This window comes from Episyrphus balteatus, chromosome 1 (genome assembly GCF_945859705.1).
Source record: "Episyrphus balteatus chromosome 1, idEpiBalt1.1, whole genome shotgun sequence".
Lineage (NCBI taxonomy): Eukaryota > Metazoa > Arthropoda > Insecta > Diptera > Syrphidae > Episyrphus > Episyrphus balteatus.
In genome coordinates this window covers 132,206,888-132,220,374 of record NC_079134.1, presented here as the reverse complement: position 1 = coordinate 132,220,374, position 13,487 = coordinate 132,206,888, and the positions used below count along the sequence as shown (strand labels likewise).

General features: G+C 33.8%; 2 protein-coding genes and 1 non-coding gene across 3 annotated transcripts; all 3 read left to right on the top strand.

Moving 5' to 3' along the window:
* The first annotated feature begins 436 nt into the window (after positions 1-436).
* Positions 437-1,344, top strand: LOC129921426 (proteasome assembly chaperone 2). The gene has a single exon (XM_056003241.1). It carries the CDS (start codon positions 572-574, stop codon positions 1,298-1,300), a length of 729 nt encoding a protein of 242 aa, XP_055859216.1. The 5' UTR covers positions 437-571; the 3' UTR covers positions 1,301-1,344.
* A 4,213-nt stretch (positions 1,345-5,557) lies between these two features.
* Positions 5,558-9,223, top strand: LOC129918154 (elongation factor 1-alpha 1). The gene is made up of 3 exons (XM_055998528.1): positions 5,558-5,706; positions 6,765-7,449; positions 8,161-9,223. Exons 2-3 carry the CDS (start codon positions 6,777-6,779, stop codon positions 8,877-8,879), a joined length of 1,392 nt encoding a protein of 463 aa, XP_055854503.1. The 5' UTR covers positions 5,558-5,706; positions 6,765-6,776; the 3' UTR covers positions 8,880-9,223.
* Positions 6,605-6,678, top strand: LOC129907917 (small nucleolar RNA snR61/Z1/Z11). The gene has a single exon (XR_008771203.1). It is a non-coding gene; the product is annotated as a small nucleolar RNA snR61/Z1/Z11 (small nucleolar RNA).
* Positions 9,224-13,487: the final 4,264 nt, after the last annotated feature.

Sequence of the window (13,487 nt, the reverse complement as noted above, 5' to 3'; positions counted from 1 at the left end):
ATTTGTATGGGAGCTAAAATTTAGCGCGAGCAGCGTACCAGGCTTAAGCCTTTAAGCTGCCATACAAATTATCGAAAATTTTTAGCCGAGATAAAATGAGTCCCATACAAATGGGAATTTTATCTTGGCTAAAATTTAGCGCAAGCAGCGTACCAGGCTTTAACGAAAAAATAACGTCGGGTGTTATGTCAAGTCAAAATAATAAAAATAAAAAACCCAAGAAAAAACATCAGAAAATAAGTTTTTAAACCAAATAAAAAAAAAATTTCATTCAAGATTTCATTGTGCAATACACCTTAAAAATGGTGAAAAAAGAAGAAATATTTCTATTTTAGGTAGTAACCAAACAGATCTTATTCTGAAAACAAAACTACTAAACAGAACTAAGTGCAAAATTTAAATATCACATATAAAGGAAACAGAACTTAAGTCAGCTGTCACTGTCAACAAATCGAACAGACCCCATTACTTGTAGTTTTGCCAAATTTAAATAAATTGTTTATTCATATTGCAATAGAATTTTACTTAATTAATCATTAATCATCGTCAAACATTTAAACAATAATTAAAAATGCTACTCCTAAAAGACGGGTCTGATTCGATAAATTTGGAAGGATTCACGGCAATTGTTCCAAGCATTGGCGTTGGAAACGCCGGTCAACTTGCATGTGATCTAATCATCTCAACTCTGCAGTTAAAAAGAATTGGAAACATTTGGCATCCAGCTTTAATTCCGATTGCTGGACCATCTGCCTTCCAACATGATTCCCAAAACAAGGCAGCTTCATGTGAAGTTTACATTGATGAGTCAAAAAAACTTCTTGCTATCCAATTACGTTCGCCACTCATATCCAAACATCTTGATGATTTCCATACTAATTTGGTTAATTTGTTTCAAAAATGTTCTCGAGTGATAATTCTAACAAGTAGCTTTGGCTACGAAAAGCACACAATAGAAGCCAGTCCATTCGAATACATTGCGAATAATGTATTCAAACAAAATCATGCCGACCGACTGGGAGAACTGAAATGGACCGAATTCTCGGGTGAAGTAGTGCATGGTGGGGGTAATGCTGTTAAATTGTACAAGGCTCTAGATGCTTCCAATGTTCCTGCTCTATTGCTGTTTAAGTATGTTTTGGAGGGAGATAACTCTATGGATGCTTCACAACTCGTTAAGCAATTAGACGAATTGATGGAACAAGAATTAAAAATAAGTACTGTTAATGGTTTGAAACTGACAGTCCCAGTTTCGTGGAAACTTTTATATGGTAATGAAGTTGGAGATTTGATCTTCTAGAATATGTTTTTATAGAGTAATAAAAAAGGGTGCAGAGTCTTAAATTTTGATTGAAGTTTGAATTAACAATTTATTCCAGGATCATACCCGGGAACTCACATGAGCAGAATTGGCTTCGTATTCTGACTTGGGTAGAAGGTGTCAAGAAAAGACAGGTCAGAACCAGAAAAAAAAACTCAGAATACTTCTGCGACGAGCTAAAGAATATAATGAAATGAATTCAAATTTCAGGATGGTTCAGGGAAGCATTTCATACCCATACTTAAAATTCCACTTAACCCTTTCCTTATTAATTCAAATCCTTCACAACCTTGCCCCTGAAGAGCACAACGGATTAAATAAGATCTGAGTGATATAGTTCGGCTTGCCGAATTATAACCCGTATACAGTAGGGTAGAGCGATTTTATTTTTGTATTTTATTTTCGAATTAGCATAGTATCTAATAAAAATTTGCGCGCTTCATAGACTATAAAAACTGGATAAGACGAATATCGACTCGACCGGTATAACTTCGAGTTTAACCGTTGGGCAGAGCTTAAAACTCGTGCTAGAATCAAGAGTAAGATAAATCTTGCCATGAAGACCTGCCCTGTAGTAGAGTGCAAAATCATGGACTCTATCGCAGTCCGATAAAAGAAAAGAAGACGAATTCTACGAGCAATTTATTGACTTTATGGCTGAACAAAAAACAAACCAAGCCATAACTTATTAGTATCTGCATAATACCCATCTTGAATTTTCATCGTATTCCCTAATATCTGCATGGTTATAAAGTTATATACCACATGCGAGTCAGAGAAAGCCATGCTAGAATCAGGCGAGCCCCATATGGTACAGATACTAGGGTGTTTAGCGTAGTATAGTTTCTATACTAGAATTTCGTTATACACAAAGTATTAGCAGTGTGTAACAGGTATTACACAGTACCACAGTATAACCATACCATGGTATCTACTAGCAGGTTGTAGCAGGTTTATAGCTCCCGGAGATCATAATGAAATGTTTCCATTTCCATGATTTTCTAATAATTTGGAATACTATACATTGTCGAGGATAAAAAAAGTTTTACAAACCTGAATATAAATTGGCAGTTTAAACTTTTAAAATATATTTACCATTGAATAAGAAGTACAGGAAGGGGTGTTTATCCAAATAAGTGAAGCCGCTTTTTATTAGTGTGAGTTGTACAGATGCACATGTATTGGTAAAGGGTCAGAGTGCAGATATATTGTTCACTCAAGGGGCGCCAACAGAAATGTAACTGGTCTCGTGAGAGACTTCCGTTTAAGTGCTATTTTTCATCATAATTATATACGAATTTTAAACTGTTTTTTTTTTTTCCTAAAATAAAAACAGACTGAAAATTGTTTTGAAATCATCAAGATTAGCTAAAACATTGGCGGTCAATGATTGCAATAAGAGTGAGTTCGCTCCTGGAAAACGAGCTCGAAATTTGACAGATTATATAAAATTTTTGACAGTTTATATAATTTTTTTGTTTTTTAATTTTTTTGTGGCTTCACTCACCAACTCTATAGGTGTGATATACACCCCTTCCTGTACTTCTTATTCAATGATATTTACTGTGAAGGAAAAATTTGCAAATTTGATCATTATTTTTATCATTTTTCCTCATTGGAATTTTTGTTTACTATAGTACCCCGTTTGTATGACCGATTTAAAGATCGAATTGAATCTGAATTGAAATTTCGATCCAGGTATATGACTATACCAGATCGAGGAATCGAATTGAAATAGAATCGAAAACACAATTTTTCTTTTAAATATATTTGCAGTAAAATAGAAAAATCTAACCAAAAACAAAGTGCAAGTAAAACTAGATATTGACATACATACAGTGAATTTGCAAATAAGAAGACAATCACACGCAATTTCCACCGTAAATTATCAGCCCTATTCTGCTATTCGATTCACGTGGATCGAAAGATTTCCTTTCTTTATCACATCAAATTGGCTTTGAAAAACCCTTAACTTTCTTAGGCAAAACGTTGTTTCCGTCTATTTTAACAATTCTAAGGAAGAAAAAATTGCTTAAATGTTTTTTCAACCCCCATTTAAACGCTTCTTATTTAAGAGTTTCACGTGAATCGAATAGCAGAATAGGGCCGTATATCTCGAGTATTCAATTCGTTAGGTATATATGCATATTTTCGATTCGATTCAGCTCCCCGAGTCGGATCGGATCGACAAATCCGGATTCAATTCGATTCCTGATTCTCGGATTCAAATCGCCATACAAACGGGGTACTATACCCCGGTGTGTTTGTTAGCTTTTTGTAGCAAACGGTTTAAAATCGGTTCTATTCTGTAAACCATGGTACAAACGTAAGCAAACAAACTTTTTATCGATAAATTGTATGAAAACAGTAAATTTGCCTAGTTCATGTTAGTGAAATAAACCTAATCCTGAGGTAAAAATATTTCTTTTTGTTTCTAGCAATCTTTTCGCAACTGTCTGCTGAACATAAAATGAAATAAAATAAAATAAAATAAAATAAATAAAATAAAAAAAAGTAAAAAAAAAAATATTTAATAAATTAATCAAAATGCAGTAGATACGGTTGACAGGTTGAAGCCTATTTGGAGCTAGAAACTGAAAAAAGTGTTAAAATAAATTATTTTTTTTTCTATTTTACTATCTACCTATATTTTTTGTAAATATATTCCCTCCTCTCGCAGTCATTTTAGTTCATTTTATCATCAAAAGTTTTCCACATTTAATAGCTTGTTTTCACTACAGCCCAAATGAGTTAATTTCGCAAATATCTCATTTCGAATGTCAAATCATAGAAAAAAAATTATATTTGAAATCTGAACAGACCTAATTTGCAAATTATCTCATTTGGGCTGTAGTGAAAACAGGCCATAAGCAAACAAACTTTTTATCGATAATTTGTATGAAAACAGTGGATTTGGCTAGTTCATGTTATAGCCTGGTACGCTGCTCGCGCTAAATTTTAGCCGAGATAAAATTTATAAACAAGTTATCGATAATTTGTATGGGATACATTCCATTCCATTGTATTCACGATCTGGTGCAACAGGCCTAGTAAAAATGTAAAATTTTATTTTTTTACAATAGATCGTGAACGCCCCTTTTCGTATCTATAGTAAATATTGAAGCATGAATGAAATCCATTAGGGGTATTCACGATTCGATGCAAGTGGTCTTGTATCGTTGTAAAAGTGCAAAAGTGTAACATTTTCTTAAACTAAAATAACCAAATATACAGACTATAATTTTTTTACACTTTTACACTTTTGCTATACCCTAAAGCCTGGTACGCTGCTCGCGCTAAATTTTAGCTGAGATAAAATTCCCATACAAGTTATCGATAACTTGTATGGGATCCATTTTATCTCGGCTAAAAATTTTCGATAATTTGTATGGGAGCTAAAATTTAGCGCGAGCAGCGTACCAGGCTTAACCCTATTGCAAAAATAAAATACAATGGTGCAAAATTTATCTTTTGTAGTTGTTGTAGTCGAAAAATAAAATTTAGCAATTTTACACCTTTTTGTTGCACCGGATCGTGAATACCCCTATTATGTTTTTTTTTTTTTTTTAACAGGGTTGTTCCTCCACTGTTGCTTCTTCTTTTTTTCCATTTTTTATAATTTAATTATTTGTTTTGTTCGGGTTAATTAATTTTCACAAATTATTTTACATCAAAAGAAACTAAATTACGGGACATGAGTACCGACAAGCCGACAACCATAATAAACAGAATAAAAAAGACAAACTGTTTATCATGGGCGACGCGAAGGTGAGCTGCCATCTGTCAAAAATAATTTTACTCTATTGTATTTTTATTGCAATAGGTCTAGGGTATATAGCAAAAGTGCAAGACTGTTGTAAAATTTTAATCCGTATATTTTGTTGTTGTAGTGTTGTAAGATTTTACAATGATACAAGACCATTTGCATCGGATCGTGAATACCCCTAATAATGGAATGAAAAAAATATCCAACTAGAGTTTTAATGCAATACTGTTTTTTATTTAAAAAAATTACATTTTGAAATTACTATTGAAATCCAATATAACTATTTTGTTTAGTAATATTTCATACAAAAATGAGTCATTTTTGTATTTCACAAAGAAGTGAAAATCTAAAATGCACTTTACCTACTCGATCTGTTTGAATTTCTGCAACAACAAAAAAAAATTCACATTTGGGAACGTGTCATTCATAAAAAATCTCTCTCTTTTGTTATCGATAACCACCGGAAACTACTGCGAACATGACAAAAAAACGTGGCATCCGCTAGACCATCATCGATATAGGTATATCGTCCAGCAACAACGGATTTCTCGTTCACTTTGTTCGGGTCTGTTGCCGAAATAGCATAGCCTTTTGATTTTCTTTCATTCAATTGCAATAAGTAAGTGTTAAATAAAAAAAAAGTGTCTTTATCTTTAATTATATACATATTAAATTGGCCCATATTATATTGCAAACAATTATTTCTTATTAGTAAAAATTTATTTGTGATTTTTAAAACAAAAATAAACATTTTATCAGATTTTGCCAAGTTCATGTAAAAATTGTGGATAGTGAAATTCAAATGCAAATTATTGTGTGAACTCGAATAAATGTTCTTCAATAATGCGGTTTTGTATTGCACGTGGCAGTTTTCCTTGAGCATGGATAAAAAAAAAGAATCTGATCATCCAATAATTTGGATAATCTAATAAAAGTGCATTTCCTTAAAAAAATGTGTTCCATAATGGAATTTCAATTTACCAAAGTTTGTTCAATTAAATTTTGTGTATAACTGTTTGATAGAAAGTTCCAGAACACGTTTTTTCTCCATATGTTCTTGTACTGCCGTCTCACCCATTTCTAATGAGAAAGTGGCAGCCATATTTGGTTGGAATATCTAATTACAACAAAAATTTTCTTAAATAACTTGTGGTCATTTATTTTTCTCTCGATGGAGTGGTGATTTAGCACAATTGGATGTTCTGTATATTAGTTTCTATCTCATAAAATAACCGGTTGCTAACTGCACAAATGCGTTTTTTTTTTTTTTTTTTTCTTATACGAAACAAGATGGCGGTTGCCGTTACTTCTCTTGGCATTTTGCCAAGCCTCAAATTTCTCTATTCCAAAATGGCGAAAACAATATGGCGGAACCACACCGGCCGAGATTTTTTTTTCGATTGAGCCACGCTATCTTTTTACTTTTTCATTTGGTTTCTGGTTGTCTCCTTTATTATTTGCAATTACACACATTGCTCTATCGAATAGGTAATTGTTTGCAATTTTAGGTAATTTATCTTACATGATGATCAAATCAGTTCTGCTACTGAATCATTCGTGACGAAAGCAAAAATACCAAATCCACTGAAGATACAAAAAATCAAATCTTGTGGAATCCAAAAGTCTTATAAGAAAAATCTAACAAAATATATATCTTTTCTTTTTTTTTTGTATTAGATCTAATCCAACATGGGTAAAGAAAAGGTTCATATTAACATCGTCGTCATTGGACACGTCGATTCTGGTAAATCCACCACCACCGGTCATTTGATCTACAAGTGCGGTGGTATCGACAAACGTACCATTGAAAAATTCGAGAAGGAAGCCCAAGAAATGGGCAAAGGTTCCTTCAAATACGCATGGGTGTTGGACAAATTGAAGGCTGAACGTGAGCGTGGTATCACCATTGATATTGCCTTATGGAAATTCGAAACAGCTAAGTACTATGTTACCATCATCGATGCCCCTGGCCATCGTGATTTCATCAAGAACATGATTACTGGTACTTCACAAGCTGATTGCGCTGTGTTGATTGTTGCCGCTGGTACTGGTGAATTCGAAGCCGGTATCTCAAAGAACGGTCAGACCCGTGAACACGCTCTTCTTGCTTTCACCTTGGGTGTCAAGCAATTGATTGTTGGTGTTAACAAGATGGATTCATCTGAGCCACCATACAGCGAGAACCGTTATGAGGAAATCAAGAAGGAAGTCTCCTCATACATCAAGAAGATTGGTTACAATCCAGCTGCTGTTGCATTCGTACCAATTTCTGGATGGCACGGTGATAACATGTTGGAACCATCATCCAACATGCCATGGTTCAAGGGATGGAAGGTTGAACGCAAGGAAGGAAATGCTGAAGGTAAATTATAATACAAAAAAGTTTTTTTTTTTTCATTTTTATTTAAAGTAGTTTTTAGTTTAGTTTTATTGACTTAAAAATTTTAACTCTATTCACAATTTCATTTTTAAGTTTATCTTAAGTCTTAAATTGGTTTGGCCGATGTCCGTCTACCATTTATTTAAAGTATAAAAGTAACAACACCCACGTTGCAACAAAAGCACGTTTTTCTTTTTCATTTCCATATGATTTTAAAATTTTCAACATGCTTTTAATGCGCATGTTCTGCCATTTTGTGTGCGGCACAATTGGCGACACGAGCATACCAATGCTCTGACGTTGCAATAACATTTTTTTTTTCCATGAAATTCAATTATTTCATCACACAGACATTAGTCACTTTTTCATTTAAGTATACTCACCTATTTGCCTTTGCATTAAGTACAGTGGAATCTCGCTAACTTGAACATTTACTAAACCACGCTTGTTCAAGTTATGGGATTGTTCAAGTAACTGGGAAAATTTAAAAAAGTCTTCTTTTTTGTAAAAAAAGTTGAAGAAAATAGCATGTTCAAATTAGCGAGAGTCTACTGTACTTCCGCTTGAAAGACCATCGCGCATGTCGCAATGAATACACACTTGACGATTGCAAATTTTATTTTCTCCATCATTCATCCATCCACCGCCCACATTATTTTTAATTTCAATTTTTTTTTTGTATTCGTTTTTCAGGCAAGTGCTTGATTGAAGCTTTGGATGCTATCCTTCCCCCATCCCGCCCAACAGACAAGGCTCTCCGTCTGCCACTCCAGGATGTCTACAAAATCGGTGGTATTGGAACAGTACCAGTCGGTCGTGTTGAAACCGGTGTCTTGAAGCCAGGTTGTGTTGTTGTTTTCGCCCCAGCTAACATCACCACTGAAGTTAAGTCCGTTGAAATGCATCACGAAGCTTTAGTCGAAGCTGTTCCCGGAGACAATGTTGGTTTCAACGTTAAGAACGTCTCAGTCAAGGAATTGCGTCGTGGTTACGTCGCTGGTGACTCCAAGAGCAACCCACCCAAGGGAGCTGCTGACTTCACCGCTCAGGTCATCGTGTTGAACCACCCTGGCCAGATCTCGAACGGTTACACTCCAGTGTTGGATTGCCACACCGCTCACATTGCTTGCAAATTCGCCGAAATCAAGGAGAAGGTCGATCGTCGTTCTGGTAAGACCACCGAAGCCAACCCCAAGGCCATCAAGTCTGGTGATGCCGCCATCGTTACATTGGTGCCAAGCAAGCCATTGTGCGTTGAATCTTTCTCTGAATTCCCACCTTTGGGACGTTTTGCCGTACGTGATATGAGGCAAACTGTTGCCGTCGGTGTCATTAAGTCTGTGAACTTCAAGGATGCCAGCGGTGGCAAGGTGACCAAGGCCGCCGAAAAGGCTGTCAAGGGCAAGAAATAGCTGCAATTAATGCAGATATTTCAGCAGCATCATAACGAATGCACCAATTACTCAACCAACACCAACAATATGAGCGATGCAGCTAACAGCAATAACAACAGCGATAGCAGCAGCGCAACAACAACAACACTAGCAGCAACAACAACACTGAAAAAAATATTTGATAGAAAATATCATTGCTTCCATCGTAAAGAGTTTCGCAGGAAAGGAGGAGACGGGTCTCCGTATTCATTCCATCTACTACTACTACATTTAAAAATAACTATTTAAAAAAACTATTTTTTACTCATTTATTTTTTTTTTTATAAAGAGAAAAATACAACAAACATTACCCACAAACACTACTCAAGCATTTATATAAATAATATTAATATAAATATTATATATAGTTTATATAATGATGAAATATTTGAAAGTATATATTTACATGTCATAGTTTTCTACTCTTGATTTAAAGACAAAAAAAATATTCCTTTTCGTACAAAAAAAAAAGAGTGGGGTGGAAAATGTGCGTTTTGGTTCAGAACTGTGCAATCCCCAGCAACAATATAAAAAGCACAAAATAATTGTCTTCAGACTCAAAAGGAAAGTGTTTGGGCCAAAAAACTATTTTTTTTTTTAATAATAATAAATGAAAAAGAATTGTAGTTCGAAAGAAAAACTAAAAAGAAACAAAAGGTAAAAATACATGCGATTTGGAAGCTTTAAACAAAACTTGTCTTTTTTTTCATTACGAATTCGTTTATGAGATGAGGGTTTTTCTGCTGATCATTTTAAAGGTTTCTCTCGAATTTTTTATACACTGCTCGTCACTTGAATAGAAACAACATTTTTTCTTAAGAAAATAGCGATTGGCGCTTTGGTGAGGTAACTTAGTAGATTTTTGGTTTTGCATTTTCAAAGAGGAACTTTTAACAAACAATGTTGTAAAAACAAAAAACCCAAAACAGAAACCGTATGGCTACAAGTTGCGATTTTTCGCATTACTTCACAAAAACAGTGTTTTTTTTTGCGTCACTTGAATAGAAACAAGCTCTTAAATAAGATAAAAATGATGAAAAATCATGGACAACACTAATTTTAGTAAAGCAGTATTAAACTTTGATATTATTTGCACATTATATCCAATGGTGGGCTACGAGCTACCATTAGACACCACAGAAAATGCATAAATAGAATTTAACATTGAAAATGCACTTGTACTGTACACAATCATGGACCTAATTGGAGAAAGTGATAAAAGTGTTTGGTAACTTCTTACAAATTAAGAAAATGACATTTTCTACAATTTAAGGATTGAATAAGTGAAATAAACTTTCGTTTTCATCCGGAATGCATCTGTTTTGTTTCTATTGCGTTGTTTTTTCTGGAACTATCCTTGTACAATCTCTAAGACGGTTGTTTTTCCACGTTCTTAAACTTCCCAAGAGCTTCTACCATTATTTCTTTGTAAAAGTTTGCATCTTTTTTCGAAGCGTAAAGCTTCAATTTTGCTATTGCACATCATAAAAACAAAGCGTATTACTATAGGTAACACATTTTAGTGCCCTTTGGTGGCGATGCGATAAAAGTTATTCTTTCCAATGAAATAGGACTAATATTAAAGTGGTCCATCTGAGTTGGTATGTTTTCCTTTGAAAAAACACTCTTTACCTCACTTCTTTTCAGTTCGAATGCAACGATAAAATAGTTAACTTTTTTGTTATCTTAGTAGAACTTAAAATGTTGTTATTTTGCATTTTGAGGCTTTTTTAATGTTGTGCACCTTTTATAACTTCCATGATGGAACAAACCAACACATTATCATCGCACTAACACCACGTTTTTGACCGCTTTTAGCGGCAAAGTGAAGGAAATTGCAGCTAGTTGTTAAATTATTTTTTTTTTCTGCTCTTGATTTGGGTCTCACCTGTCTTATTTTTTTATTTAATCACTAGTTTACGATATTTTAAAAATATTCTCATCCAAATTTGGCAAATTTTTCAATGTCTTTCGCGATTTTGAATAGTGCAAGTGCATTTCCAATGTTAGCTTCTATTTATGCATTTTATGTGGTGCCTATTGGTAGCTCGTAGCCCAAAATTGGTTATATTGTGCAAATAATGTCAAAGTTTAATATTGCTTTACTAAAATTAGTCAGCCCTATCGGCAATCTCACGTGAGAAATTTCCCCGGGAGTAGGTTTTCTCTCCCGGGAATTTTTCTCCTTATCGGCAATCTCCATCGGAATTTCGTTTTCGGGAAAGAAGTACAGCCAACTTAACAAAACAAAAAAAACCTTCGAACATATGTCTTCGAAAATTTTGACAACTCTAATTTGATTGTATTTAGTGCGCAAAAACAATTAAAATGTTTAATAGTCAATATTTATATAATTTTTTTCTTTGGTGTTGATTTGCGGATTTTTATTCAATATTTTTTTTTATTTTTCGCCCAACTTCTTACTTTGTTTGTTTCTTTAGATGGACATGTAATTAGTTTTGTGTTTGTAATTTTAATTAAAGAATCAATCAATAAAGTTTCTTAAGCTTTGTTTTTTTTTTTTTGACATGATAAACAAATAACTGAAATAAATTGAGGCATTCCACATAATTTGATCATTTCTTCGACCAAAGAAGCAAACTAATGCTTCGGAATGGTCTCCTTTAGTTCCATGCTTTTTTTTAAGGTTTTCTTATATTTTATTTTTGTCTACCATTTTGCGTTATCCAGTTGCAATATCATTTGCTTCTTGTTGGATTAAGGAAGTAAATAATTTAATATTTTTAACAGAATATTTTGAAAGAAAAACACGTACATTTTGGCTTCAAAAAATCTGTTCCCCATAAAAAATATGATAGAAATACTTCGGGGGAGAAACTTCATTCCCGATAGGTATTTTTGTGTGGGAATTTTTTCCTAGGAAATTTTTCCATTCAAAAAGTATTGCCGATACCGATTTTTCGGAATAGAGAAATTTTTCCAGGGAAATTGTATTGCCGATAGGGCTGAGTGTTGTCCATGATTTTTCATCATTTTTATCTCATTTAAGAGTTTGTTTCTATTCAAGTGACGCAAAAAAAACATTGTTTTTTGTGAAGTAATGCGAAAAATCGCAACTTGTAGCCATACGGTTTCTGTTTTGGGTTTTTTGTTTTTACAACATTGTTTGTTAAAAGTTCCTCTTTGAAAATGCAAAACCAAAAATCTACTAAGTTACCTCACCAAAGCGCCAATCGCTATTTTCTTAAGAAAAAATGTTGTTTCTATTCAAGTGACGCGCAGTGTACTTCCAAGTAAGATGATTTGTCTCTTGCATTTCAAAAGGTTCAGAGGCTAATAACCTACAATTCGTCTGCAATGTGGCGGCTGCATTGGAATGTGCATTTCTCTGGCAAAATGCCACGTGGAAGCGTGTCTGTTATATTTTTGTAATTCGTGCCAAGTGGGGAACTAGCGTCATCGTTGTGTATGTTTAGTGAGAGGCGGTGTACTTGAACTTGTAATCGACTAAATTGCTTGCCAAATGGTTTAGGAAGCCCTTATTTTTGACTTAGGTTTTTTGTATGTTTTGGATTTCAAACATGTGCAACAATTATTTAGAGTGGAGGTCAACGATCTTTTGAATTACGATAGTTGTGTGAACTATTTAGGGGTAATTGACTTGCAGACGCTACTTTTACTTGATTTTATGTCTACTTGTTTTTGTTGCCTCTTCTTTTTTGTTTGTTTCTACAGAAAAACTTTCTTTGTGAAAGCACTTGTTTCTTTTTTGTTTGGATTGGAATGTGGATGGTAAATAGATTTTTTGTTTTTTTTTCAGCCCTACTCTGCTATTCGATTCGCGTGAATTTTTTTATCCACTTGATTTATCGCGTCAAATTGGTTTGGAAACCAATGTATGTACGAGTACGTATCTGTCCGATGGCAAAACGTTCCTTTCGTTTGTTTTTGAAATTTTCAAGAATACTTGTTTTGTATTTGGTTAAATTAAATTTTCAGTGTTTAAATATTTCTTATTGGAATGAACCTTTCACTTGAATCGGATAGCAGATTGGTATATTTTTGATTTTTTCAAAGCTCATTTTTCGTTTGTAATGCCGTTTAAATTTGGTTGAGATTAGGATTTTATTATTAATACATTAAAAATATTAATGAATTTTTCTGCTATATATTTTTTGTATGTAGGCCGTCTTTTGTAGTCCTGCTGAAATTTCCGTATAAAACAGTTAGGTTATTTTTGTACAAATTTTACACTTTTGCAGAATTCTGCAATATTGAAATTTGTCCATGTAAACGTCAATTTGTCAGACATTCGCTCCAAATTATAAATTTCTCTCCGCCATGCCTGTCTACGAGGCGAGTGTACCTACATTGAGTTCATAGTTCTCGGAATGGGAAGTAAAGCTCTTTCATCAAGCTACGTGCTGGGGCCGTGTTTACGAAAAATAACTAAAATAATGGAATATTTACTAGAGGATTCATTACACTTGGGGTTTAGTTTTGGTCACGTAGTCAAACTGGTTTTCAATATGTTGATGGTGATGATGGTGGCATATAATTATCAAACTGGTTTTGATATCTGTCGGAACGGAAAATTCTCCGATTTCATACGAATCATGCTTCGAG

Coding starts and splice junctions, on each gene's coding strand:
- LOC129918154 (XM_055998528.1), top strand. CDS start 6,777: ATGGGTAAAGAAAAGGTTCATATTAACATCGTCGTCATTGGACACGTC. Junction 7,450..8,160: donor CAAGGAAGGAAATGCTGAAG/GTAAATTATAAT, acceptor TTCGTTTTTCAG/GCAAGTGCTTGATTGAAGCT.
- LOC129921426 (XM_056003241.1), top strand. CDS start 572: ATGCTACTCCTAAAAGACGGGTCTGATTCGATAAATTTGGAAGGATTC.